The following is a 24,925-nucleotide window of genomic DNA, read 5'->3' as shown; positions in this document are numbered from 1 at the left end:
AATGTAGCTGCACGTGTAGCCACCCATGTCGCTACGTGTGGCCACCCAACAGCAGTAAATGTCGCAGAAAAAATGGACCCTGACCCATTCGAGTTGCGACATGACCTTGGGATGCGCCAAACTTGCTACATTTACTGCTCCGTGTGGCCGCTTCCATTTAACTCAATACTGCCTATAATTCCAGCTACATTTGTCGCAGAAAACTTGCTACAAATGTAGCTCGTGTGGCCGTACCTTAGAGTCAATGGCAATTGAGAAGGCAGTCGTTAGATAGCACTTGTGTCAAGGGAGACAGATAGTGAGAGCAAGGCAGTGTACAACATTGCCACATCACACTTCACGCACGTGCAATACAAATAGCACAGGAGAGAATTTAAACTCTCAAAAGACAATGGCCCGTATTCATAGACATTCTTAGCCCGGGCTTCCGGTGGATGATCAGCGAACTAACGTTTTTCGTATTCATAAACCAGTGTTAGCGATATGATATGAATCCTGTACAAATAACCAGTCGATAGCCGCGGCTAGTGTAGCACGCTCGTAGCACGGGCTAGCGAAATGTCTATGAATAGCACCCAATGACTTTAGGCATTGATTACTGTAAGCATGACACCTCTCTCCTTCACTAACAATATTCTTTGCATGGTTCTCAATCCCACACTACATGCTTCTGCAGTCGTTTCTTGCACATTGACAACATTGCAGACAGCATTCTGCTTGTCATCGTTTTTTAAATAATTATACACCTTAAACACTATTTCCCGTGCCTGCTTGTCCAGTACTTGTCTTTTTTTTTACACTTTCTTCTTTCATTTATTTATCTTACATACACACAGTATATGTTAGTTTTACTTATTCAATGTATTAAAACACTCACATGTGAACAAACGAACTCGTAAAGCACTTGTTACAGACTAATTCCAATTGGTTCTACTATACAAGCTTGTAACATCACATACCACAAATGCTATGGCGCATATTGCAGACAACTATCTTCCCAAATGCTGTCGACTCCAGTGCATATAAATCCGGGCTCTACTCATTAGTAAACGTAAGTGACTTACCTGAGCAAATAAGGTATAACATTCTGAACACTTAGGAAATTTTTGAATGGCCTCTTGAAATGCATTCATCACATCTTCCATCTTTTGTGTGTTACGAGTTGAAAAGGCATAGCGATAATCAGTGTAGCATTTCTGGACGTATGCAATGGGGAAGTTGGGGTTCAAAGTCACAGCTTTGCTGAAGTCATTCATTGCCTCTGTAACTTTCTCCATCAACAAATGTACCTGCAATGAGAGAGACACATAAGTAGGCAGTATTTCTTCTTGTTCCTCTACTCCTATTTCTATTCATTCTTTAAGGCTACCAAAAATGGTCTTTAGTACTTAGACGTATTATTTTGATCCTGCCATAGGAATTACACAAATCAGACAATCAAATAAACGTATGTTGACTAAATTTAAACTCCTTTAAATCCCCAACATATCAGATCTGACACCATTCAAGGGACTATACCATAGGAATCCAAGTTTAAGGCGTAATTCTAATTTGTAACCATATTTTTAACTGTACTATATTATATCGAAATTGACAAAGCATAACCTAACACATTTTCTAATGCATGTCTTGATTGAAAACGTTTAAGATCAGCCTCAAATAGTTTAATAAGAGCTACACAAGCCCATGAACACAGTATATTCATCAATTAATTGCTATATGTAGTTTGTATTAATTCCTATGCTCAGTTTACAGTTATATATAGCAGAACTTTATCATTATTTCATTTCACAAAACTGCGCTGATTATCAAAACAATGATCATCAAATCATTTAAACCTATGTTATAGTGATAATTTATTCCAAAAATAAACTAGCGACATAGGCCTATAAACATTTTTTTTAAACAGTTAATTCCCGATTTACCACGAAAATCGTCTGTAGCTGCATTTAGATTGGCAACAGGCTATGATTGTTTGGCCAAACACCTGCATAGAATTGGAATATATCAGTCCCCTAACTGCCCACTGTGCAACTCAAACCAAGAAATGGATTCGGAACACCTCAAAATCTGTGCTTCAGTGGCTGGCCATGATAATATCTTTGAAAAATATTGGAGTGCAAGAGGTCAAATGACTTCATTGTCAAACACCTGGCATTAGAAAACAACAACTTTTTTTTTTTTTGGTTAGAACTTAGGACAAAATTATATATTACAATAAATATTATCCCTTAACACCATGCCACTGATTTCATTTAGCAATTTTCATTTCTATCGAACTTTAAAAGCAAAGCTTATTAGAAGCTGTAAAACTCAATAAATATTGTACCCATGTGACGCCATATTTGTTTGCTAACTTTAACATTGATATTTATAGCTGACACACTATTCAATGCTTATATTACAACATCAGTGGGACTACAGAATTCTGTGGTCACATATAGAAACATTACAATGACTGCAAGCAACAGAAGTAACATGCAATAAAATGTGTGAAAATTCCAACTTCCAGTACTAATTTGAAAGACATGCATATGTGATACAAATTAATTGAAAAATGAAAAAGGTTCCTCAGTCTCGAGAAACATGTCTGTGAAGTAAATGATTTCTGTTTTTAAGTGGATGGCTTGGATTCTGAAGTGGTAAGATTATTTTGCTTCTTTATTGAAATAACTACAAAAACCTGGTTCTTTCATAGCCTTACTTCATTGTTCAGGCACTTGACAGGATACTCGAGATTGTACAAATATTATTCCAAAAGAAATGTACCAGTACAATTAGTAGTATTTCAACAATGAGAGAAGTTAATATTATCAAATATCTAATGATGGTTAATAGAAGTGATGATTAGAACTCCAATGAACATAAGAAATATTTCAAATCACTCTAAAAAAAGTAATTAATAATTTATGCTGTTGAAAAACATAACTGACATGTAACTATACATATTAGGACAATGTTGACAAAAGTGAAGGAAAATATATGGATTAACCACTGTAGGATAAGAAGGGTATACAGACTGTGAAGTTAATTTTATTTTCCTTGCAGTACAAGATTTTCTTGAAAGCTTAACTGACATAATTAGGCCTACCTAGTGCAATATTTTCATATTATTATAGGTCTACCACTTTGTAAATGCAGTTGCAATGCGTATGCGCAAGTCCCTCCTCCTGCAACACGTGATCGTGATGAACATGTGGGGGGGAGTCAGTGCTGATTTCGTAGTGAGTACGTACAGTCGCGACCAAGTGAAGTGTAAAATAAATATATAATAGTAATAGTGCTTTGCATTTAAGTTGTTGCTGTTTTCTAATGCCAGGCGTTTGACAATAAAGTCATTTGACCTCTTGCACTCCAATATTTTTCAAAGAATATTGGAGTGAAAATGGCAAGTTGTAGCCGATTTAAGTGAACACCATATTTTAACGTTTTGGTGGCTACTTCATTCACACACAACCCCCAGAATGTCTGGAGGACCACACCTGCTGTTGGTCGATGGGTCCGTTGGACCTAGCTGGGAGATCTTGTTGATCACCAGCTTTCCCTCCTTAAGCCACTGGAGGGCGATTTTAGTGCCATAGCAGGTCAGCACTAGGAACAGAAAAGTAGAAAGAGGAGGAAGGAAAGGGAAATGAACCCCTAGGCCTCGAATGCTCTAATGCTGTCGAGGTCGAAGAAAGTAAGAGTTCAGTCAGAGAACAGGATAGGAAAGGGTAAAGAGGGAATTAGGTATTGGATAGAGGAAAATTATACCAAATTCAGTCATTAACTCATCAAGCTGACCAGTGCTAATGGATGAGCAGCCCCTCCCTTTAGTTCAGCTCGTAAAATTATGCTTACTAACAGCTGCACTATGGGAAGGTAGGGATGGGACATTGGGTATTTGTCCAGGTTGGTTCCTTAAAGCCTTCAATGGGAAGGATTAATGGCTCTCCCCCCTGTATCCGACAGATACCCTTTTGCATTTAAGTTTTAGTACTTCTAAGTTAGGAAGCCTTCGTCATCTAAATCTGGCAGGCCGCTAAGAGGCAAGGCCTGCGAAATAGTATACAATGTGCATCAGTTCTTTAAAAGGCAGAAAGAAGAACACAAGATGGACATTAATGTTGCACGTGTAATAAGTGAAGCCACTGGAGTTTCGGAAAGAGTGATAAGCAGAATTGTGAAGGAAGGAATAGAGAGTTTAGCAAAGGGATCTCTATCTTTCTCTACACTCAATGGAAAAAAGGGGGAAAGAAAGAAAAGAGTAGAAGTGGACAATTTTACAGTCTGTGCCATAAGGCAAAAAATTCGTGGATTTTATGCCGTGGAAAGAGAATGTCCAACAGTTGGAAAACTGTTAACGGCTTTGAAGGAAGATCAGGTTATTGACTGTGGACGAGAATTTCTACGTCAGACATTAAAGAAAATTGGTTTCAGATGGAAAAAGTGCCAAAATAATAGAAAAGTATTGGTAGAAAGACCAAATATTGCAGTGTGGAGAACACATTATTTGAAAGAAATAAGAAAACATAGGAGGGAAGGCAAATATATTGTTTATGTAGACGAAACCTACATTCAAGAATCACACTCTGTGAAATCATGCTGGCAGGCAGAGGAGGAATTAGGCATTCTAACGAAAATAGGAAAAGGTGAAAGACTAATAGTGCTACATGGAGGAGGGGAAGAGGGATTCGTGGAAGGTGCATTGTTGGTGTTTAAAAGTGGACAAAAACATGGGGATTATCACAGCTCCATGAACGCGGATAATTATTGTAGATGGATGGAAAATGAACTCCTCCCTAAATTAGAATCTCCTAGTGTTATTGTGATGAATAACGCTAAATATCACAATGTGGAGATAGATAAAAGACCTACCACAGCAACTCCTCGACACAAGATAGTGGAGTGGCTGAGGATACATGAAATTTACTTCACTGAGTCAGACACGAGGTCGCAGCTTCTTCAGATAGTGAAAGGAGTTCATCACAAACGAAGATACGTAGTTGATGAACTCATCATGAAATATGGTCACATACTCCTTCAGCTTCCCCCATATCATCCCGACTTAAATTCGATCGAGCTGGTTTGGAGTGACATAAAAGGTCAAGTAGCCAACCAGAGTATTGGCACGTCCTTAAGTGAGAAAAAAAGTTTAGTCGTAAAACTTATGATTGAATATCCGTCCGAAAAATGGAGGAAATGTTGTGAGCATGTGAGGAAAATAGAAGACAAATATCTTGACCAGGAGTGTACGGCTGATGCAGCAGTAGACAGCGTAATCATATCCTTATCCAATGGGAGTGACGATAGTAGCGGGTCTAGTGCTGCCGACCTGAGTTCAGAGACCGACTCTGATTGGTGATCGATGGAGGGGAATGCAAGGAGGGGTTCGCACAGCGAGTGTGGGAGAAGGAAATAAGGTAAGGATGCCACCATAACTGTTTTATGTAAATGGTCTACCTATAGTAGTACTGGCAATAGAATCTGCTCAAGATTAGGAATATTGAGTATTTATTTAATTAAAGAGCTATTTTAAGGTCTATTGCTCAGTCACATCCCCTCTCTTTTTGCCATCCCCAAATGTTTTGCTCACAGCACCCATAAACAGGATGTAGAATTAATGTGGTCAAGAGGATTTTCTGTTGAAAGTTAATACCGTACCTGTCCTCTGTGGTGGTAAACATCAGAGTTATCATTGTCCAATTCAGCTGCTCGGTTGAAATCTTCTATACTCTTAGATGACTGTTCTAGTTGCATGTGTAATGATGCTCTCTTGATAAGAGCATTTACTCTGAGCTGAAATCAAAAGTAAAATTTGTATTCTTGAAAATATATATTTACATGGTTTTGGAACACATCTTTAACATTTTGTTTTTACTAACATTTCATGAAAACTAACATTTATTGTGTAACAAAGTTTAGCAGATTTAAATTTGAAATTCTTATTTGTAAGAACATTTAGGTTAAAAATAAGCATAAAGCAAATTATTATATTCAGTTTGCAAAGAAATTTCTGAACTTGTACAACTGATGTTTCGGCCAAATTTGTGCACCTTTTACATATAAAACTCGGCAAGCATTGTTACACATACAAGAATGTGGAACAATGAGAATTTAAATACACTATTCCCACTTTTTTTTTTCTGTAATAGATCTCCACAACGTTACCGTGCTGACGTTAATGATCAAGAATTAAGAAATTCTAAAATTTTGTATTTTTTCATTCTTTATGTACATCTACTACTTGGAATCAATGGTTTTATTTCCTCATCCAATTTGGACTTTTTCTGCCAAAAATTCATCATCCACAGTCAGATTCGAATCCCCGACACTTCGATTCAGATGCAAGATTGCTGACCACTATACTATTGAAGACACAATACAAGCTATGTTGATGTTACACAAGCCCATGAACATGTCAGTATAAATAATTTTCTCCATTTTGATTAGTAACAACTAAACAAATAATAGGCCTATTACGGAAAAACATTTTTTCACATGCATACATTATAGGAAATATTTTGCTGCTATATATCAGATTTAACCCAAATTTCACTTTATCATCATCATCATCATCATCATCATCATCATCATCAGATTTAACAATGTCCTAGGACATCTTCCCGTACCCATTTTCAGGATTTTATAGTCTTTCTCCAATCTTCTCTATTCTCCCATGTGCCATCTTCCAATTCCCTTTCAGTTAAATCAGTAAAAAATAGAGCAGAAACGAATATCGTACTACATGGCTAGATAAAATGTCACAAGAAAAGTTTCCACATTTCCTAGGTACCTTAATAGTTCATTATTGAAGGTTATTGCATATTACAATTTGTTTTATTAAGGCGCATCTCCACTATTAAACATTTAACAACAACATGTTAAATATAACATGTTGAATTTAACATGTATATGGACATTTCAAGTCTCAATTGACTTAATATGTTAACTAAGTATGTTGAATTTAACACTTTTATCATGTTAACGTGTTTTCCAGCAGAAATGGAAAACATGTCAAGTCAATTCATTTGCTCGTGCAGCGTTGGTACAGTTCAGCAAAGTTCGTACAGTTTCCATAGCAACAACTATAAGTTCTGATTTTGTGGCGCGTATCTTGATCATTTTTATACTATCATTGGTCCTTGGAGTTGGCTGTAAGTTGTTCGAAGTAATGGAGTGAACGAAAGAAAATACATTAGAATAAAATTAATGCACTGGTGGAAAGGCCTTGTTTGTGGGATGTGTCTGCAAAAGAATACACAGGCAAAACTAAGAAGGCCGACTGTTTTAGAGAACTGGAATTATTATTTAATTGTTCTCGAGAATACAATAGAGAGTTTTTGCACTCTTGTCGTACACTAAACGTTAATGCTATGCTGACGTCAGTAATGGTCGTATTTGGTGATGTATGTTAACGTTCGTAAAACTTCAGAAAGAATAATTATACGATATTACCCACTCCTTTAACATCTATCATGTCGTAGGTCCTATGATAATCAATCACGCTGTAATTTTTTTAATTGAGATGAAATGGCTGCTCTTAAATTGTGTATTTCTTTGATGTAACAGGAAGTATTTTTGCAGCATTATATTAAAATCGTGTTCTGACATTCTCAGCAAGTTTTTGAATCCAAATCGATACTGTATTCAACTTTAAGCTCGTTTAGAATGTATCCTGCATAGTGTCTTTTACTAAGATATTGCCACATCCACATTCTCATTTTCTTCCTTTTCAAAGTCTTGTAACAAGCAATAGAGGCAATTACAAAAGTCAGATCATCATCTGAGTCCATTGTCCAAGGTTTGAAAATAAAACACTATCTATATTAAAATCTCATGGACTGTTTATGGTGGACTACGCAAAGAAAGTCAAGTTTAACATGTTTAACAGTGTGGACAAAGTGTTAAATGAAATTAGCATTAACATGTTCAATCAACATGTTGGGATGTTAACGGTAAAGAATTTAACATTTAACATGTTGTTGTTAAATGTTTAATAGTGGAGACGAGCCTTTACCTTAATATCTGCTTCTTCATTCTCTATTACAGATTCAAAATCACTCAGAGCTTTCCTGTGTTCACCCAAGAGTAGGTGGAATGTTGCTCTAAGAACCAGAGCTTCCATCTTCAGACTCCCATCACCACTTTCTACTTCCTCACTACAAGCTGGAATAATATCTTCATAGTTTTGAGATTTGAATGCTTGTTTGGCCCGAGCCAAACCCCTGTAATAAAAAAAACAATTCATTTTTAAGGTCAAAGATAAAATGTCAGTTCATAAAATAACCTACACATACCAACAACCCTAAAAATTTAAAAAACAAAACCCGAATTAAAGATATAAAACCGAATGTTGTACGCACATAAATTCCATGGGATGGTAAGATTTATAATTACAACAATGCAAGTTTCACGGTTTGTTGTAATTTTAGATACGACAACCTTTATTATTTTCATTTGCTTCTGGCAAACTGGTTGAAAATGGCTGATCTAAACTATGGTAAGATTATAATGATGTCTATAATATACAGAACTTTTCTGTTATTATGTCACATACCTTTTCAGATGCCTCACAAAAAAAAATAATTAAAATATATTTTCTGCAATAAAGAGTTATTTTAATTAAACATGTACTCCAAATTAAGAAACACAGTATCTATTTAAAGACGTGAAAAATTGTAGTGCATGTTTCCACTATCATATTATACACTGTTATAAATAAGCTAAACTTAATTCACCTCAAATCTGCCTCTGCAAAGTCGCTTTCCTTTTCCTGCGCCAACTTGTTCATAATTGGATCCTCAATAAAAGATGAGAAGTAAGTTTTAATGAAATGTTTTGATGGCATTATTGGCGTTCTTTTTGCCATGGCTTCCTTCGCATGTTGTCGTCCTATAAAACAAAAGATATACAATACAGTACAATATATTATTAAAGTAAGAAAATTAAATGTTATACGAAATGTTCGAATTTCAGGGTTATTTTGAAAATATAAGTTTCATTATTTCATTTAATGTAGATTAAACAATATTATATATAACCTATGTATTACAGAGTAATATTGAACTGGCTGTAGATAGCAGTACTATCTCATCATTTGGTAAAATACTAAGAAACATAACAAATACTGGAATACCAGAGGATCTTATTTTAGTAGGTTATTTTATGGCGCTTTATCAACATTTTAGGTTATTTAGAGTCTGAACGATATGAAGGTGATAATGCCGGTGAAATGAGTCCAGGGTCCAGCACCGATAGTTACACAGCATTTGCTTATATTGAGTTGAAGGAAAACCCCGGAAAAAACCTCAACCAGGTAACTTTCCCCAACCGGGAATCGAACCCAGGAACCTAGTTGTACAGCCAGACGTGCTAACCGTTACACCACAGGTGTGGACATATACCAGAGGATGATGGGAACATTTGTTTCTGAAAATAGATCAGTAGTGAAGAAAGTCCCTACAGACTTAATTTCTGCATCGTAGCATAGTATCTAACTGATAATTAATACACAGGGTGGCATGAAGGAATGGGAAATTTTGAATTGGTTAGCACAAACTCAAACTTGAAGTTAGTAAGACTGTGATATCGCCATACTGTTCCTTAGGCAATGTTATTTCAGTTGTCATGAGGCAGAGGACGGGAGAGCATTGTGCATTCGCAGTGAAAACAATTATTTTTGTGAAGCTGCATAACGAAAATTTTGGGTGATCAATGCAATGTTATCACTAATCCTAGCCTTTGGTTCATTTATGGTTTGAGGACGATTAGCATACACACAACTCTTTAAAAATCCCTCATAAAACTACACACTGAAAGATCAGGGCAATCGCGCGAGCTAGTCCATGTTGCCATTCTTTGATAGATAAAAAAAGTTGCTAGTTTGTTAGCATTGCCGGCTTACAATTTTATTGTTGGACAGCCTGAAGCTTGTATGGATGCAATTTGAGATCTGAAGGCAATATTCTGGCCACAGTGCGGCGAGACAAACAACCTAATGACACAGCATGTCATAGTGCAGAACATTGTGGACTCTGCTTGGACTGTCTCTGGCATTCGAACATTTCTTCTTGGTCCTGGATGCTTATTGCTCAGGGTAGAAGCAGTTGATTCACATCTTTCAACCTATGTCTTCACAGCATGAGCTAATGGAATTGGATCATGACACCGAAATTCTCGTCCCATATTCACAATAATAATTTATTTACTGCGAATGCATGATGCTCTCCCATTCCCTGCCTCATGGCATTGCCTAAGAAACAGTATGGTGGCATCACAATCTCACCAAATTCAAGTATCATTTTGTACTAATCAATTCAAAATCTTCCCTACCTGTGCGCCACTCTGTATTATACTAAATAACAATGTTGCAGATAGAAGATTACCAAGTTCTTTGAGCACTCTGTCTGCCGTGAGAAGTGTGGTTTGATTCTGAAAGCCTTCCAGTATACAAGCTGCTGTTACATCTTCCAAACTCTGTTGCAAGTCTTTCATAACTTCACATGCCTTGGCACGGCGCTGTAATGCTTTTACATATTTAGGATTCAGCTTCAGGGCTTCTGTACAGTCATTCCTTACTTCTTCATATTTTTTCTAATAACACAAAAAAAAAGTTCATTTTAGTATTAATGCAGCATGAAATATTACAGCACTGAGGTCATCTGGATGAAATCACAGATTGGGATGCGAGGCCTTTCTATCTCCTTACCTTTAAAATTACTTGGGTAATCATGCATAACAACTACAGAAGCGATTTTAAATTTTATTCTTTCACAAAACCCTACATTTTTACCCCCTTTTTCAAAAACACTTGATAACAAATGTAGGAAAACGTAAACTGCAAAAACTTAATGTAATATTTTTTTTATCAAAAACCTTAATTTTCACTCCTTGTCAGGAGGACAAATATAAGCAGCAATAATCTAAACTAACCTAACCTAACCAAAATAGCCACACAAAGACTGAATCAATTTCACAAATTCGTCAAACAATGTCATCTTACCTTAATAATTCGTAGGATACAGGGCTCCAGCTGCTCTAAAGAATGCACACATTCTCTCTTCCATTAGATATTTACACTTTAACATATATTCTCCCAAATATTCAATGACGCAACCAAACGAAAAACGTCCACAACACTAAGTTTACTATGTGCCAGAAAGGTACCAGAACGACCAACTTTCTTCCATTTTGCATACTTCCGGTATAATCTCCCGCAACGGAAGTTCCAATCCATCTTACTTACTCTCAACTCATGGCAACACACTTCGAAAATCATGCAATCCTTAATAATACCGTGATTCACGAAGTAGTCTACAATATCCTTCTCTCTCAACTCTATACAGACAAAAAACGAAATTCTACATCCATTACAACTCACAGCGATAGACCACCTACAAGAGGAGACTAATACACGCACCAACTACGAAAAACTACAATCATACAGCCAACGACTTAGAGAAATTCTAGCTCGTAACATACAGCTATCACTTAACCACAACCATCCAATCATACCGAAAAAAATCATCACCCAATAACAACATACAACGCTTTATGAATTAACCACAACCATCCAATCATACCGGAAGACACATCACCCAATAAGAACACACAACACTTCAGCCAATCAAATCACAATACATTAAAAGTTATGCACTCAACAACATAGTCTTCTAAACACGAGAAAAAAAAAACCAAGTTCAATTCTACTTCATATTTAAAAAAATCTACTCTACCTCAACCGTAAGTGACCTACGCATAATATACACATACTAATAAACGAAATTCAATACTAAACACTACCAGACCACCAAAAATAACAAAATCGCTTCTGTAGTTGTTCTGCATAATTACCATTACTTGTCCCTACAAACATTAATTTACAACACATGATTCTAATGCAAAGAATATTTTAATCTTCATAGTTCACATAATGAAAGTTTGCATCATCATCAGATACATTGTAACTCAGTGGGTATTATATTATATTCGAAATAATGTCTGTATAGAAGCTGCAGTCAAACTATAAATTTAGAAAAGACTATTTTCTTTGTTTCTCACTCTCCTCTCCTCCCTCACATTCTCTTTCCCTCGAGTTCCTTTGAATGCAATCAAATTTGCGGTAGATATAAAGTTGTTTTCCTTCTTTGTCTCCCCCTCTGTTTGTTCCCCACCTTTCCTCGAAATCTAATGATGTCCTACAGTAGATAGTTGTAAAACCTTAACTGTATTTAACAGAAGGTTTAGTGACTTGAATTTCGTCATATAAATGGAGATTATTTTCGACACATTCAATCCTCCGAACATAATTTCTGGAAACTCATTCTCCAGAAATCAGAATTGAACACGAGCATAATTATGAACAAATGAATAAATGCATTTAAATAAACATCACTATGTTTCAAATAGTTATTAACAGAAACTCTGCTCAATCATATATATATTCTGGAAAGAAGTTTATGCCACAATATAAAAAAGTGCACCTGTTCTGCTTCCTTACTACTAAGCAGCGCTACTCTTGCAGCTGTGTACACTGGATAAGATCAAGGCCTGAGATAACAATAAAATAATACAGGACAAACAAAAGATTCACTCAGACACTATGAAGGAAAGTTAAGTTTCTTGTTGGTCTAGCAGTCAGTATGGAAAAGGACAAAAGCACATTTTCTATCCAACAGGATTCTGCAACAACACATACAGCTGACTATTCTATGGACAAGCTTCATAGAGTATTCGATAATTATCACTAGGAATGCCCCTTTGATCCTCCGACTTAACCTCATGTGACTTTTAATTATTTTTAATTGGTTTATTTTATGACGCTTTATCAACTGTGATGGTTATCTAATATCTGAGTAAAATGAAGGTGATAATGCCAATAAAATGAGTCCAGGGTCCAGTGCCGAAAGTTACTCAGCACTTGCCTTTAATAGGTTGAGGGAAAACTCCGAAAAAACTTTAACCAGGTAACTTGTCCCAGCCAGGATTTGACCCCAGGCCTGTTTATTTCATCGTCAGACATGCTAACTGTTACTCAACAGGCAGTGGATTTGTGACATATATCTCTGGGGGATTAAAAAAAAAACAAAACAAAACAAATTGTACAAAAATAATCCACATGTCCTGGAAGAATTGAAAAACAGCTTCCAGGAAAATATCACCTCCATTTCTCAACAGGAACTGCCATTAACCACTTCCCTTATTATCCTGAGTTAACTCGGGTTGCTAACATGTGTCAAAATTTATTAACCCGAGTTAACTCGTTTGAGTCCCATTGTCTACTTCATAGTGATTTTTAGGTATGTAAGAAAATTAGTGATGTACAGTGATTCTGCAATATTAAATGACCTCTTTACGAAAATAAAAAAATATGACACTTTTTTTCACAAAACTGGTAAAATAAATAGTAAGGGAAGAGGTTAATTTCGATTGTCATTGAAATTCTATAATTCGTTTATTCATCATATTAATGGATCATGTACTCGTGCATTGCATCTGTATGATTAACATTTCGCAAATCTCGGACATCCATTCACACACCGGATCAAAGAAGGAAGGTTGTGAAACAACAAAGCCTCGACATTTATTTCAAGAACATGAACCAGCCATTTCAGAAACAGTCATCCACTTCAAAATAACGGATATCCTTTATTTCATGGACTTCTTTTTCTTAATGCCATGAGGAACCATTTTCATTTTCTGTTTCTTTCCAATGCCCTTTGCATACATAACATTTTAACATGTGCATTTTCCAGCCATATTATTGTTAAGTGGAAAGACTACATCTCTTATATAAGTGGCAGTTTTTAATCGTGTTTACTGCAGTCTTTTGATTATGAGCTTTTTGTTTCTGTACATTATCACAGCATTCTAGACTCAATGCTGTGATGTAAGCATCTAAGAAGGTATCGGTTACCAATTTCAAAGTTGATGAACAATTATGGCAGCCCATCAAAATATGGGATACAGTGTTGAGTTTCAGAGCACTTATTAAGCTTTTCTATTAAAGTCCTATAAGAAATGTAATGGATTTAATCATTGTTTATTAAATTAAACCGATGTAATAGTGTTAAGGATTGACATTTCCTATATATAATAATTTTGTCCTGTTATAACTTAAAAATAAAACTGGTATGTTTGTATGTGATTAGATTTTATTATCAGAATGAATAATTTCTATAACGTGGATTCAAATGAGGAAGATGCAAGCATGCACGCACACACACAGTTCTATAAAAATAAATGCTAGACTAGGAAATAATCTACCTTCCCATAAAAAAATAATACTAAGAAAATAATTATTGAAACCGTGGGAGATGAAAAATAACGGTATTTCATATACATACCATTTGTTCATAGGCTGCTGCTCTATTCTGGTAGAATGTGGATAAATCCAGTTTTTTATCTTTTGGACAAATTTGAATTGCACTGTCGTAACACTGTATCGCTTCTGGATACTTTCCTGATTTGAAGTACTTGTTACCCTCAGCCTTATAAGCCAATGCCTTTTTCAATGGATTCTGTGAAACAGAAATTGTTGGTACGTCATACGCATTATTTTCAATTAATTTGAATACCAATGCAACAAAATGCTTCATATTTAATATATGAAAATAGAATAATTAACACCTAGCAACTGTAGATGTACTCGAAAAGGCTAGGTGGTAATTTCAATATTAATGTACTGTATTGAAATTATTCAAATTTATTATTTGAGAGTAATAGTTATTTAATATTAAAATGGATTTGAGGGAGGTGGGATATGATGGTAAGGATTGGATTAATATTGCTCAGGATAGGAACCAATGGAGGGTTATGTGAGGACGGCAACGTACCTCCGGGTTCTCTAAAAGCCATTTGTGAGTAAGTACCTAATAGTTATTTATAAAACTGGTGTATAGACAGACACTTTTCTGCATGAGCGGTTAAAGTAAGGCACAAGCATAGTGCAGAAAGTCCCTTTTTACATTAATTAGTTATATACTACAAGAATTTTTAAAATACCATAAAGTAAAATAAATTTAAAATCTGAAAAAATTAAAATTATGATATGGTTACCACAGATAACAATTCTCTTGCGTTATAATATTTACTTACAGCGCAAGGTGGACTGTATGTAAATATTACATATTTAAAAACTAGTATATTATGAGTACTACTGTTTTGAGATTTAGCGCAGTACCACTTTCCAAAAAGATTATAACTTATGTCATACCTTTGCTTGGATATGTACTTAAATTATTGAAATTTTTTCACATTCATCAGCCTCACGTCATTTAGGTATCCCCTCAACTAATCCACTAACCTCGGCCTCATGTCGCTTAGCTATCTCCTCATTTAACCCATCTAACCCTCAACGAAAGGCAAATCAGATAGGCCTATCAGTCTCGTGTGAGGAAATATCGAAGATTAGCCTTTTTTTTTTATTGTTACTGAATTCCAAGAAATTATTTCTTAGCATGTTACAACGAAACCTATGTTTTTTACAGGCTACTAAAAATCTGACCTCTTTCTCATTTATAAAGTCTAACTTCGAGGCTATTTAAAATATTATGTATGGCTGAGAAGGACAAATTCAAATACATACAATCTCTTTGCAGAAACAAGAAAACATATGTAGGCTTATATAAAAAAACTGGTCATCACTAGTGGTAGCGCTAGCATTTTAAGTTTAGAGTGGAGGACGGCATTCGCGTGCGCAGAACTTATGGTGAGCAATTTTATTCTACTTCATTGTTCTCCACTAGTCAAGGAAAATTTTTTTAATATGAAATAGCAATTAGTAGCCTACTAATTTGCACAGGATTCAGTTTTCATTTGCTCATCACCTAGAAGCGAAACAAATTAACAACTAAAATGTAACGAATATTTAACAAAGTAAAAGATGAACTCTTGTCAGTTTATACACAACGATATGGAAGGTCTGAAGTAAATGCAAAGCAAAAGTTTTGAGCTAAATATAAAAATTAGTAAATTAGGTCGGCAATATTCTTAAACAAGCTTTTGTCACACTTTCGATGTTAGTGAATTGTGCAGAGTCGGGAGGACCGGAAGGTCCTAATTCACCGCTATCACCCTACTGACGTTCCTCCTTGAAATTGAGGTCTTACTTCTTCTGCCGGCTCGAACTGCACGTTTGGCTCATCACCAGCCATATCCAACGAGGTTTGGCTGGAAGTGGCCATCGATGCAATCTTATTTTTTCTGCCATCGTCTGATGTCGAACTTTTATCTTGGCCTGTCGTGGAACCACTGTGCTTCAGGTACCAAATACCTATACCAACTGCAACAGGGGCTCCAACTGCTAATGCAATTTGCCATTTTGACCATGCAGATCCTCCGGAACCGACACTACTGTTGGACGCCGCCATAACAGACAAGTAAGTAATGTGGTGCCATCTGAAATTCCACAGCAATGAGAACAAATGAATGATGACAGAGCGCAGAAAATCAAGATGGAAAAATGGCAGTAGAAGAGGATGATAATACGTGGTATGTTATTATCATATTTTTTGGAAAACGTGTTAAACGTATTCGGGAGAAAAATAGTGTAAACGTGTATTACTCATCAATATTTTTAAATGCGCGTCTCTTTTTTCTTCCCAATGGGGTGTATTGTCTATGGGGATAGTAATTTTTTATTCTGTTGTAATGTCAACCACCTATGCTTACCCTGCATTACATCGTAGAATTAAGAATTATATTTCATTATAGTCTAATATTGTTAACGATACATTGTTACTTACTCACGGATTATTGCACACACTTCTTTCTCTTTGAAAGAATGCAATCTCGTTTTAAAACTAAACAGCTGTTCGGCGCTTTGCATGCAAGTGGTTTCGGAATAAGGGGACAAATTAGCAACATAGTTCATATTATACCAATCACATTAACACTTGTTAAGTGATGACTAACATTCTTATAAGATACTTCTCTGACCTACTTTCAGCGAAGAGTAGAATATAAGGATAAGAACAGTGTTAAATTTAGTCTACAGTTGATGATAAAGTGCTGTATTTTGAATGTATATGTCACTATAGACATAGCTAATTTCATTTAACTGGATTTATAGTTACTAATTTTGTTATGCAGGCTTGATTTTGGTGAAACATGGGTATTTTTTTAGATTGGTTTATTTTATGACGCTTTATCAACTGCTATGGTTATCTAACGTCTGAGTGATGTCAGCGATATGAATCCAGGGTACAGCGCCGAAAGTTACCCAGTATTTGCTCTTAATGGGTTGAGGGAAAGCCCCGGAAAAACCCTCAACCAGGTAGACCTAACTTGTCGCAGCCAGGATTTGAACCCGAGTCCGTTTCTTACAAGCTAACCATTACTCCACAGCGGTGGACACATGGATACTAAAATAGAAAACTTTGGTGTTGCAGTTGCAAAAAAAAAAAAAAAACCAGATTTGGCTCATCTTTCGGTTCTGATTTTCAGCATTTTAAATATAAAAGCACATCGTTCCGAAAGTTTGTTTCATTGAACGTTGTATAATGGTCAGTTTTAATTATTAATGTTCAGATAATTTCATGCAGTTGTCGTACTTGCAGAGGTAGGCTAGATTTGTTTACTTTGGCGGTACCAACTGTTACCAATTTTCTTATGTGGGAAGACAGTAGCAACATCTGTGAATAATCTGTCACAGTCCTTGGTCTCCTGCACAGATTACACACATCTCCTGTCTCTTGCCTATGCCCTCATCTAACCCACTCTAGCCTTGTTACAGCTCTCGGTTTCCTGTCACTTAGCTATCTCCTTATCTAATTCACTGTAACCTTGTCACATTCCTCAGCCTTATGTCACTTACTATCCCCTCATCTAACCTTGCATAACTCGTAACCCACAATATTTACAGAAATAACTCTGACGGAGGGTAAAACATGATGCAACATGATTCCCACAATCAGACACTACCGTACCACTATTATATGACATACATGGTAATCCATGGTGCCTTTAAAGTAAATAATTACACTTGCATATCGTCTTAAGTGTGAATATTGTGTCATTGCGTTTCAACTATTCTGTAGGTGTAGTGATCAGAAATATTTTAGTGGTGATTTCTGATCATGTTTTTGCTTTGTTTATTTAGTCTATGCCAATTATTAAAGTGAACAGCTAAAATGAGAGAAAATTGAGAAGACAGTTCAATGGAAACATTTTGCCTCCTTTTTCTACTGGTTTTCCATTTGGGAATCTCTGGTCAAATTGGAATCCGTTATTGAGAGAAACATGTTATTCCTGAGAAATATTTTAAACAATAGATTTAAACAAGAAATCTGAGTAAGTGTGTTGATTCCATGTCGGTGACATATGTCACTCTTATTATGAATGGAATAGTTCCATATCGTTGTATATACGCCCTCTTCAAGCTACCGCACATACTGGCCATCCTTTTCGTTATTTTTTACAAACTGTGTTACATCCCTTAGAAAAAAACACCTCATTATTTACGTCTGAAATACCAAAAGATTTTACAGGATGCCAACTTCTGAAATTAGGATTACGCTAGAGAAACTAATGGTATAAAGTATAGCCTGTAGAATGCAATATTATTGACGTCGGTCCAGGGGTAATACATTATTTAAAATTATGCCACAAATTGAAGTTTATTTGACGTAGCCTAATTATTTAGAGAGGTTCTCCCGTGTAACCTTGATTCCCTTATCTTTTTTTCCTAGTTGACACCTGTGCAAGAATTCTACTAAGTTATGAGCCTTATGATCAAATTGTTTTTTTTATTCATATTGGTTTATAAAGGCAATTAATTATTGAATATGATTGATATAAAACTTTAAAAAGAAGTATATATCACCATCACGAATTCAATACTTTAACAAAAGTCTGCAAAATTAAAGAATAAGACGTTAATGCTGAGTTGGTCAACATAATAGGGGGGGGGGGCAAATTTATTTTAGGCAACTTTATCGGGAGCCAGATCATGTCTTTTGTTAAGTTTTATCCATGCAGAGAGAAAAATATAAGTTATAATAAATGTGGTTTAATAAACAAACATCATATGCCTAGAAATTTGTCATTACCTACTCATCACAAAATTGTATAGAAATAAATTCTTCCTCTTTGAGCAGAAATGAGCACAAAAATCTTCTGGAACATAGTTTTTATAGTCTTTCCTTAAATAGGCTAATTGAAATCCTAAACCTAAATCTTTGTACTCACACTGTTTAATATTATGGTTTCTAATTATGGGGAACCAATGATTTAAAATCTGTTTCTAATTGTGAGTTTGCCTCTCGAAGAATATGTGATAACATGGCGAATGCCAGGTAATCTACGGAAAATTTCAGCCTCACCTCACCAAATACCATCTCGTCACCAATTCCATTGCCTCTAAATAACAGCGTCGTTAAACAAACCAATTAAAAATAAACTGCTAGCACTTGAAAACATACTGAGCACTGTGTCTTATAGTTGGGGAAATCCTTGGAAAAAAAAAAAAAACAACCAGGTAATCAGCTCAAGCAGAAATCAAACCACACCCGAGCGCAATTCTGGATCAGCAGGCAAGTGTCTCAGCTGACTGAACTATGCCAATTACTTATTTACAAATGGCTTTTAAGGAACCCGAAGGTTATTGCTGCCCTCACATAAGCCCGCCATCGTTCCCTATCCTGTGCAAGATTAATCCACCACTCTCTATCATCATATCCCACCTCCCTCAAATCCATTTTAATATTATCCTCCCATCTACGTCTCGGCTTCCCCAAAGGTCTGTTTCCTTCCGGTCTCCCAACTAACACTCCAGTGGCTAAAATAATTTAAAGACTTTTTATATTGTATTTTTTTTTTTCCTTAAAAAGGAGCAAAATAAATTCAACTGCAGTCAACTGAAACCCTGTCAGCTTCCATGCATACCATTACTCTTTTTTTACACATCACTTTACACTATCCAGACAAGTCTGTCCTGAATAGCCTTCTGTTCTGTTAGGTTCTGCATATAAATACATCCATTTATTTATTTATGCTCGACCATGCCGAAATGTAGTAATTATACACCTGGTAGCAGTCCTTTAATGCATGTCATTAAAGTACACCTACTCATTAAAGTACAGGTGTTCAGCCAATGACAACTTAGCTTACAGGTGTTCAGCCAATGACAAGTCAGCTTTGTACCGTTATAAAACCGCAAGTATCGATTATTCTTGGGTATGCAATCGAAAGAGAATTAGCGAAAAGTCACGGAGGCTGGAAATCCAATACTGCCGCAGAAGGTTATGTTCTGTTACTATAATAATTAGCGTTAATTGTAAATAATATTCAAATAAATTCAATCTGTCATCTCGTTTTTCAATGTCGAATTCAATAATCAAGATTATACTAAGTTTAACGGGATTACATCAAGGTCAATGACATTATTGTTCCTCGGAAAAAATCAATACTTTCGCGTCTGCGCACATCTCACAATTCACGACCTAGAAGAAGGTCACTTCCGATCTTGTCAGATACAAATAAAATGTATAATTTCAAATTAGAAATATGGTCGAGCATAAAAAGTCGTATGAAACTCGCCTATAATGGTAATTAAGAAGCTCGTATGAAAATTATGAAACTCGCTTGCGCTCGTTTCATAAACATCCGTACTCGCTTCTTAATTACTATCATTATAGGCTCGTTGCATAATGTACTATTATTACCTTGTGTATTAATTCAGCAATGGCCACTTGGCGGCCTGTGGACAACATTCGGATTTATAACACCTTCAAATTGATAGTGACCACTAACTGAAAGCTGGTTAATGGAGGATGGAATAGGTCTATTTAATGTTTAACATCTTAGCTTTTGTGAAGGATTTTTTTTATATTGAATTAAGACTGCAAATCACACTAATTTTCTTCAGGATCGCCATAAGTTTATTTCAATCCACTCTGTCTAAAGCTTTTTCCTGGCCAACACATACTACCTATAATCCCTACACTTCTTTATTTTTCTTTATGTAACTTTCGCAGCAGTCCAATTGCATCTCTGGTACCTTTTCTCTTCCTGAAGCCAAATTGCTCTTCTTCCAACTCCTCTTCCACTTAAAAATATAAACATTGATTCAGCATTTGCAGGAGTATCTTTGCTGAGTGTGATGTCAAGCTGATAGTCTTGAACTCATTACATTTCTGGGCATTATTTTTCTTCAGTAGTTCTTAAATGCAAAACTTTTTGTTTGAAAATTAATGTATTAAATGAAAAGATTGTAGATGAAAGGTAGGACAAACTGTGCACACTTAGGATACCCAGGGAAGCCCATTATGCTACCTCCAGAGTTAAATTTTGTAATGAGCAATGTATGCCCAGTAAAATTTGCCAGGAACCCCCTCATTCAGGAACCTGGTTCTTTTCACTTCCCTTTCAAACAAAGCAGTGACAAGAATTTTTATGTACCGGTACTTAGAAATCTATCATCATTAGCTAGGTTTCAGTCCACTAATCACCTCAGGTCATGGTAACCACTGTACCACGGAGAATGATTGTGAAATTTCTAAAAAGAATTGCCATGTATACTAACCTACTTCACTTAATAAAAAAAATGCGCTAATCAGATCTGCATTTCCTATAAAATAGTGACTATTAACTTACATTTATTCATTATCGTACCTAAAGTAAGGTATAAATTGCAACACTTGAGTATTGACCCTCGAGGAGGTTTTACATTGGAAAAACTTATTTCCACGTCACACTATACTATTGACATCTATTTAAATGACGTTAATCACTCCACAGATAGAGATAGTCTTTAATGTAGTGAAGGATTTGCCTTCCAGAACATTTCGAATTTCTGACATATGTTGGTATCCAAGAATTTTTAAATGTTACTGGTAATTACTTTGTAGGATATTAACCAATCTACCAAGAGAAAACAATTACAAGTCCCTTACTCACTGGAAAACAGTGACAAGTTCCTAACTTAATGGAAAGCAATGGCAAGCCTTTGACCCACTGGAAAACAATAAATTAGTAAGTTTCCAACTTTATGGAAAACAGTGGCAAGTTCCTGCCTCAAATGACATGTTTCTAATTTAATATAGTGCAAACATTTTATCTTAACATGCTTGCAGATGTAGAGCAAACATGCCAGTGCACAGCATAGCTGTCCACATGCAAACGTGGAAAGATAAAATGTATGCACTATAGGAAAAAAAAGGGTAGAAAACAACAATGAGTTCCAAGCTTGGTGGAAAAAAATGGAGGATCTTTGACTTACTAAAAAGTAATTGGTAAGTTACTAATTTATAGAAAATGATGGCGAGTCCTTGACTAACAGAAAACACAAGTTTGCAACATTGTGAAAAATAATTTAGTGGTGATTCTTACGCCCATTGGAAAACAATAACAATTTCCTAAATTGATGGGAAATAGTGGCAAGTCCTTGACCCACTGGAAAGCACTATCAAGTTCCGAGGTTGATGGCAAATAGTGGCGAGTCCGTGACCTACTGGAAAACACCAACAAGTTCTGAGGTTGATGGAAAATAGTGACAAGTCCTTGACCCACTGGAAAGCACTATCAAGTTCCGAGATTGATGGCAAATAGTGGCGAGTCCTTGATCCACTGGAAAACACCAACAAGTTCTGAAGTAGATGGAAAATAGTGGCAAGTCCTTGACCCACTGGAAAGCACTATCAAGTTCCGAGGTTGATGGCAAATAGTGGCGAGTCCTTGATCCACTGGAAAACACCAACAAGTTCTGAGATTGATGGCAAATAGTGACAAGTCCTTGACCCACTGGAAAGCACTATCAAGTTCCGAGGTTGATGGCAAATAGTGGCGAGTCCTTGATCCACTGGAAAAAACAAACAAGTTCCAAGGTTGATGGAAAATAGTGACAAGTCCTTGACCCACTGGAAAGCACTATCAAGTTCCGAGGTTGATGGCAAATAGTGGCGAGTCCTTGACCTACTGGAAAACACCAACAAGTTCCAGGGTTGATGGAAAATAGTGGCAAGTACTTGACCCACTGGAAAGCACTATCAAGTTCCGAGATTGATGGCAAATAGTGGCAAGTCCTTGATCCACTGGAAAACACCAACAAGTTCTGAGGTTGATGGAAAATAGTGGCAAGTCCTTGACCCACTGGAAAGCACTATCAAGTTCCGAGGTTGATGGCAAATAGTGGCGAGTCCTTGACCAACTGGAAAACACCAACAAGTTCCAAGGTTGATGGAAAATAGTGACAAGTACTTGACCCACTGGAAAGAACTATGAAGTTCCGAGGTTGATGGCAAATAGTGGCGAGTCCTTGACCTACTAGAAAACACCAACAAGTTCCAGGGTTGATGGAAAATAGTGACAAGTACTTGACCCACTGGAAAGCACTATCAAGTTCCGAGCTTGATGGCAAATAGTGGAAAGTCCTTGATCCACTGGAAAACACCAACAAGTTCCAAGGTTGATGGAAAATAGTGACAAGTACTTGACCCACTGGAAAGCACTATGAAGTTCCGAGGTTGATGGCAAATAGTGGCGAGTCCTTGACCTACTGGAAAACACCAACAAGTTCCAAGGTTGATGGCAAATAGTGACAAGTACTTGACCCACTGGAAAGCACTATCAAGTTCCGGGGTTGATGGCAAATAGTGGCGAGTCCTTGACCTACTGGAAAACACCAACAAGTTCCAAGGTTGATGGAAAATAGTGACAAGTACTTGACCCACTGGAAAGCACTATGAAGTTCCGAGGTTGATGGCAAATAGTGGCGAGTCCTTGATCCACTGGAAAAAACAAACAGGGTCTGAGGTTGATGGAAAATAGTGACAAGTCCTTGACCCACTGGAAAGCACTATCAAGTTCCGAGGTTGATGGCAAATAGTGGCGAGTCCTTGATCCACTGGAAAACACCAAGTTCTGAGATTGATGGAAAATAGTGACAAGTCCTTGACCCACTGGAAAGCACTATCAAGTTCCGAGGTTGATGGCAAATAGTGGCGAGTCCTTGACCTACTGGAAAACCCCAGCAAGTTCCAAGGTTGATGGAATATAGTGACAAGTACTTGACCCACTGGAAAGCATTATCAAGTTCCGAGGTTGATGGCAAATAGTGGCGAGTCCTTGACCTACTGGAAAACACCAACACGTTCCAAGGTTGATGGAAAATAGTGATAAGTACTTGACCCACTGGAAAGCACTATGAAGTTCCGAGGTTGATGGCAAATAGTGGCAAGTCCTTGACCTACTGGAAAACACCAACAAGTTCCAAGGTTGATGGAAAATAGTGGCAAGTATTGACCCACTGGAAAGCACTATCAAGTTCCGAGGTTGATGGCAAATAGTGGCGAGTCCTTGGTCCACTGGAAAACACTAACAAGTTCCAAGGTTGATGGAAAATAGTGGCAAGTACTTGACCCACTGGAAAGCACTATGAAGTTCCGAGTGTTGATGGCAAATAGTGGCGAGTCCTTGACCTACTGGAAAACACCAACAAGTTCCAAGGTTGATGGAAAATAGTGGCAAGTACTTGACCCACTGGAAAGCACTATCAAGTTCCGAGGTTGATGGCAAATAGTGGTGAGTCCTTGATCCACTGGAAAACACCAACAAATTCTGAAGTTGATGGAAAATAGTGACAGTCCTTGACCCACTGGAAAGCACTATCAAGTTCCGAGGTTGATGGCAAATAGTGGCGAGTCCTTGACCTACTGGAAAACACTAACAAGTTCCAAGGTTGATGGAAAATAGTGACAAGTACTTGACCCACTGGAAAGCTCTATCAAGTTCCGAGGTTGATGGCAAATAGTGGTGAGTCCTTGATCCACTGGAAAACATCAACAAGTTCTGAAGTTGATGGAAAATAGTGACAGTCCTTGGAAAGCACCAACAAATTCCGAGGTTGATGGAAAATAATGGCAGGTCCTCGATCTACTGGAAAACTATAGATTCCCAACGTGATGGAAGAAAATGGCGAATCCCTGATCCACTGGGAAACAGTGGA

General features: G+C 36.6%; 2 protein-coding genes across 4 annotated transcripts in view; one reads left to right on the top strand and one right to left on the bottom strand.

The window, feature by feature from the left end:
* Positions 1-16,870, bottom strand: part of Tom70 (translocase of outer membrane 70) — a 28,580-nt gene extending 11,710 nt beyond the window's left edge. Inside the window, exons 1-8 of the mRNA XM_069830630.1 lie at positions 16,728-16,870; positions 16,092-16,380; positions 14,328-14,501; positions 10,368-10,575; positions 8,721-8,874; positions 8,000-8,207; positions 5,644-5,778; positions 1,065-1,289 (exon numbers count right to left, since the gene is read on the bottom strand). Of these exons, the coding sequence (XP_069686731.1) occupies positions 1,065-1,289; positions 5,644-5,778; positions 8,000-8,207; positions 8,721-8,874; positions 10,368-10,575; positions 14,328-14,501; positions 16,092-16,380; positions 16,728-16,855 (1,521 nt within the window). The 5' untranslated portion in view covers positions 16,856-16,870. The remainder of the gene's footprint in view (positions 1-1,064; positions 1,290-5,643; positions 5,779-7,999; positions 8,208-8,720; positions 8,875-10,367; positions 10,576-14,327; positions 14,502-16,091; positions 16,381-16,727) is intronic.
* TBC1D23 (TBC1 domain family member 23) overlaps positions 16,379-24,925 on the top strand; it is a 74,773-nt gene continuing 66,226 nt past the window's right edge. For all 3 annotated transcript variants that reach the window (XM_069830628.1, XM_069830627.1, XM_069830629.1), the window contains exon 1: positions 16,379-16,473. In XM_069830628.1, coding sequence (XP_069686729.1) covers positions 16,445-16,473 — 29 coding nt within the window. In that variant the 5' untranslated portion in view covers positions 16,379-16,444. The remainder of the gene's footprint in view (positions 16,474-24,925) is intronic.

The sequence above is a fragment of the Periplaneta americana genome, chromosome 7 (assembly GCF_040183065.1).
Source record: "Periplaneta americana isolate PAMFEO1 chromosome 7, P.americana_PAMFEO1_priV1, whole genome shotgun sequence".
Classification (NCBI taxonomy): Eukaryota; Metazoa; Arthropoda; class Insecta; order Blattodea; family Blattidae; genus Periplaneta; species Periplaneta americana.
The sequence above is the reverse complement of the archived record's forward strand: the minus strand, read 5'-3'. Positions and strand labels throughout refer to the sequence as shown.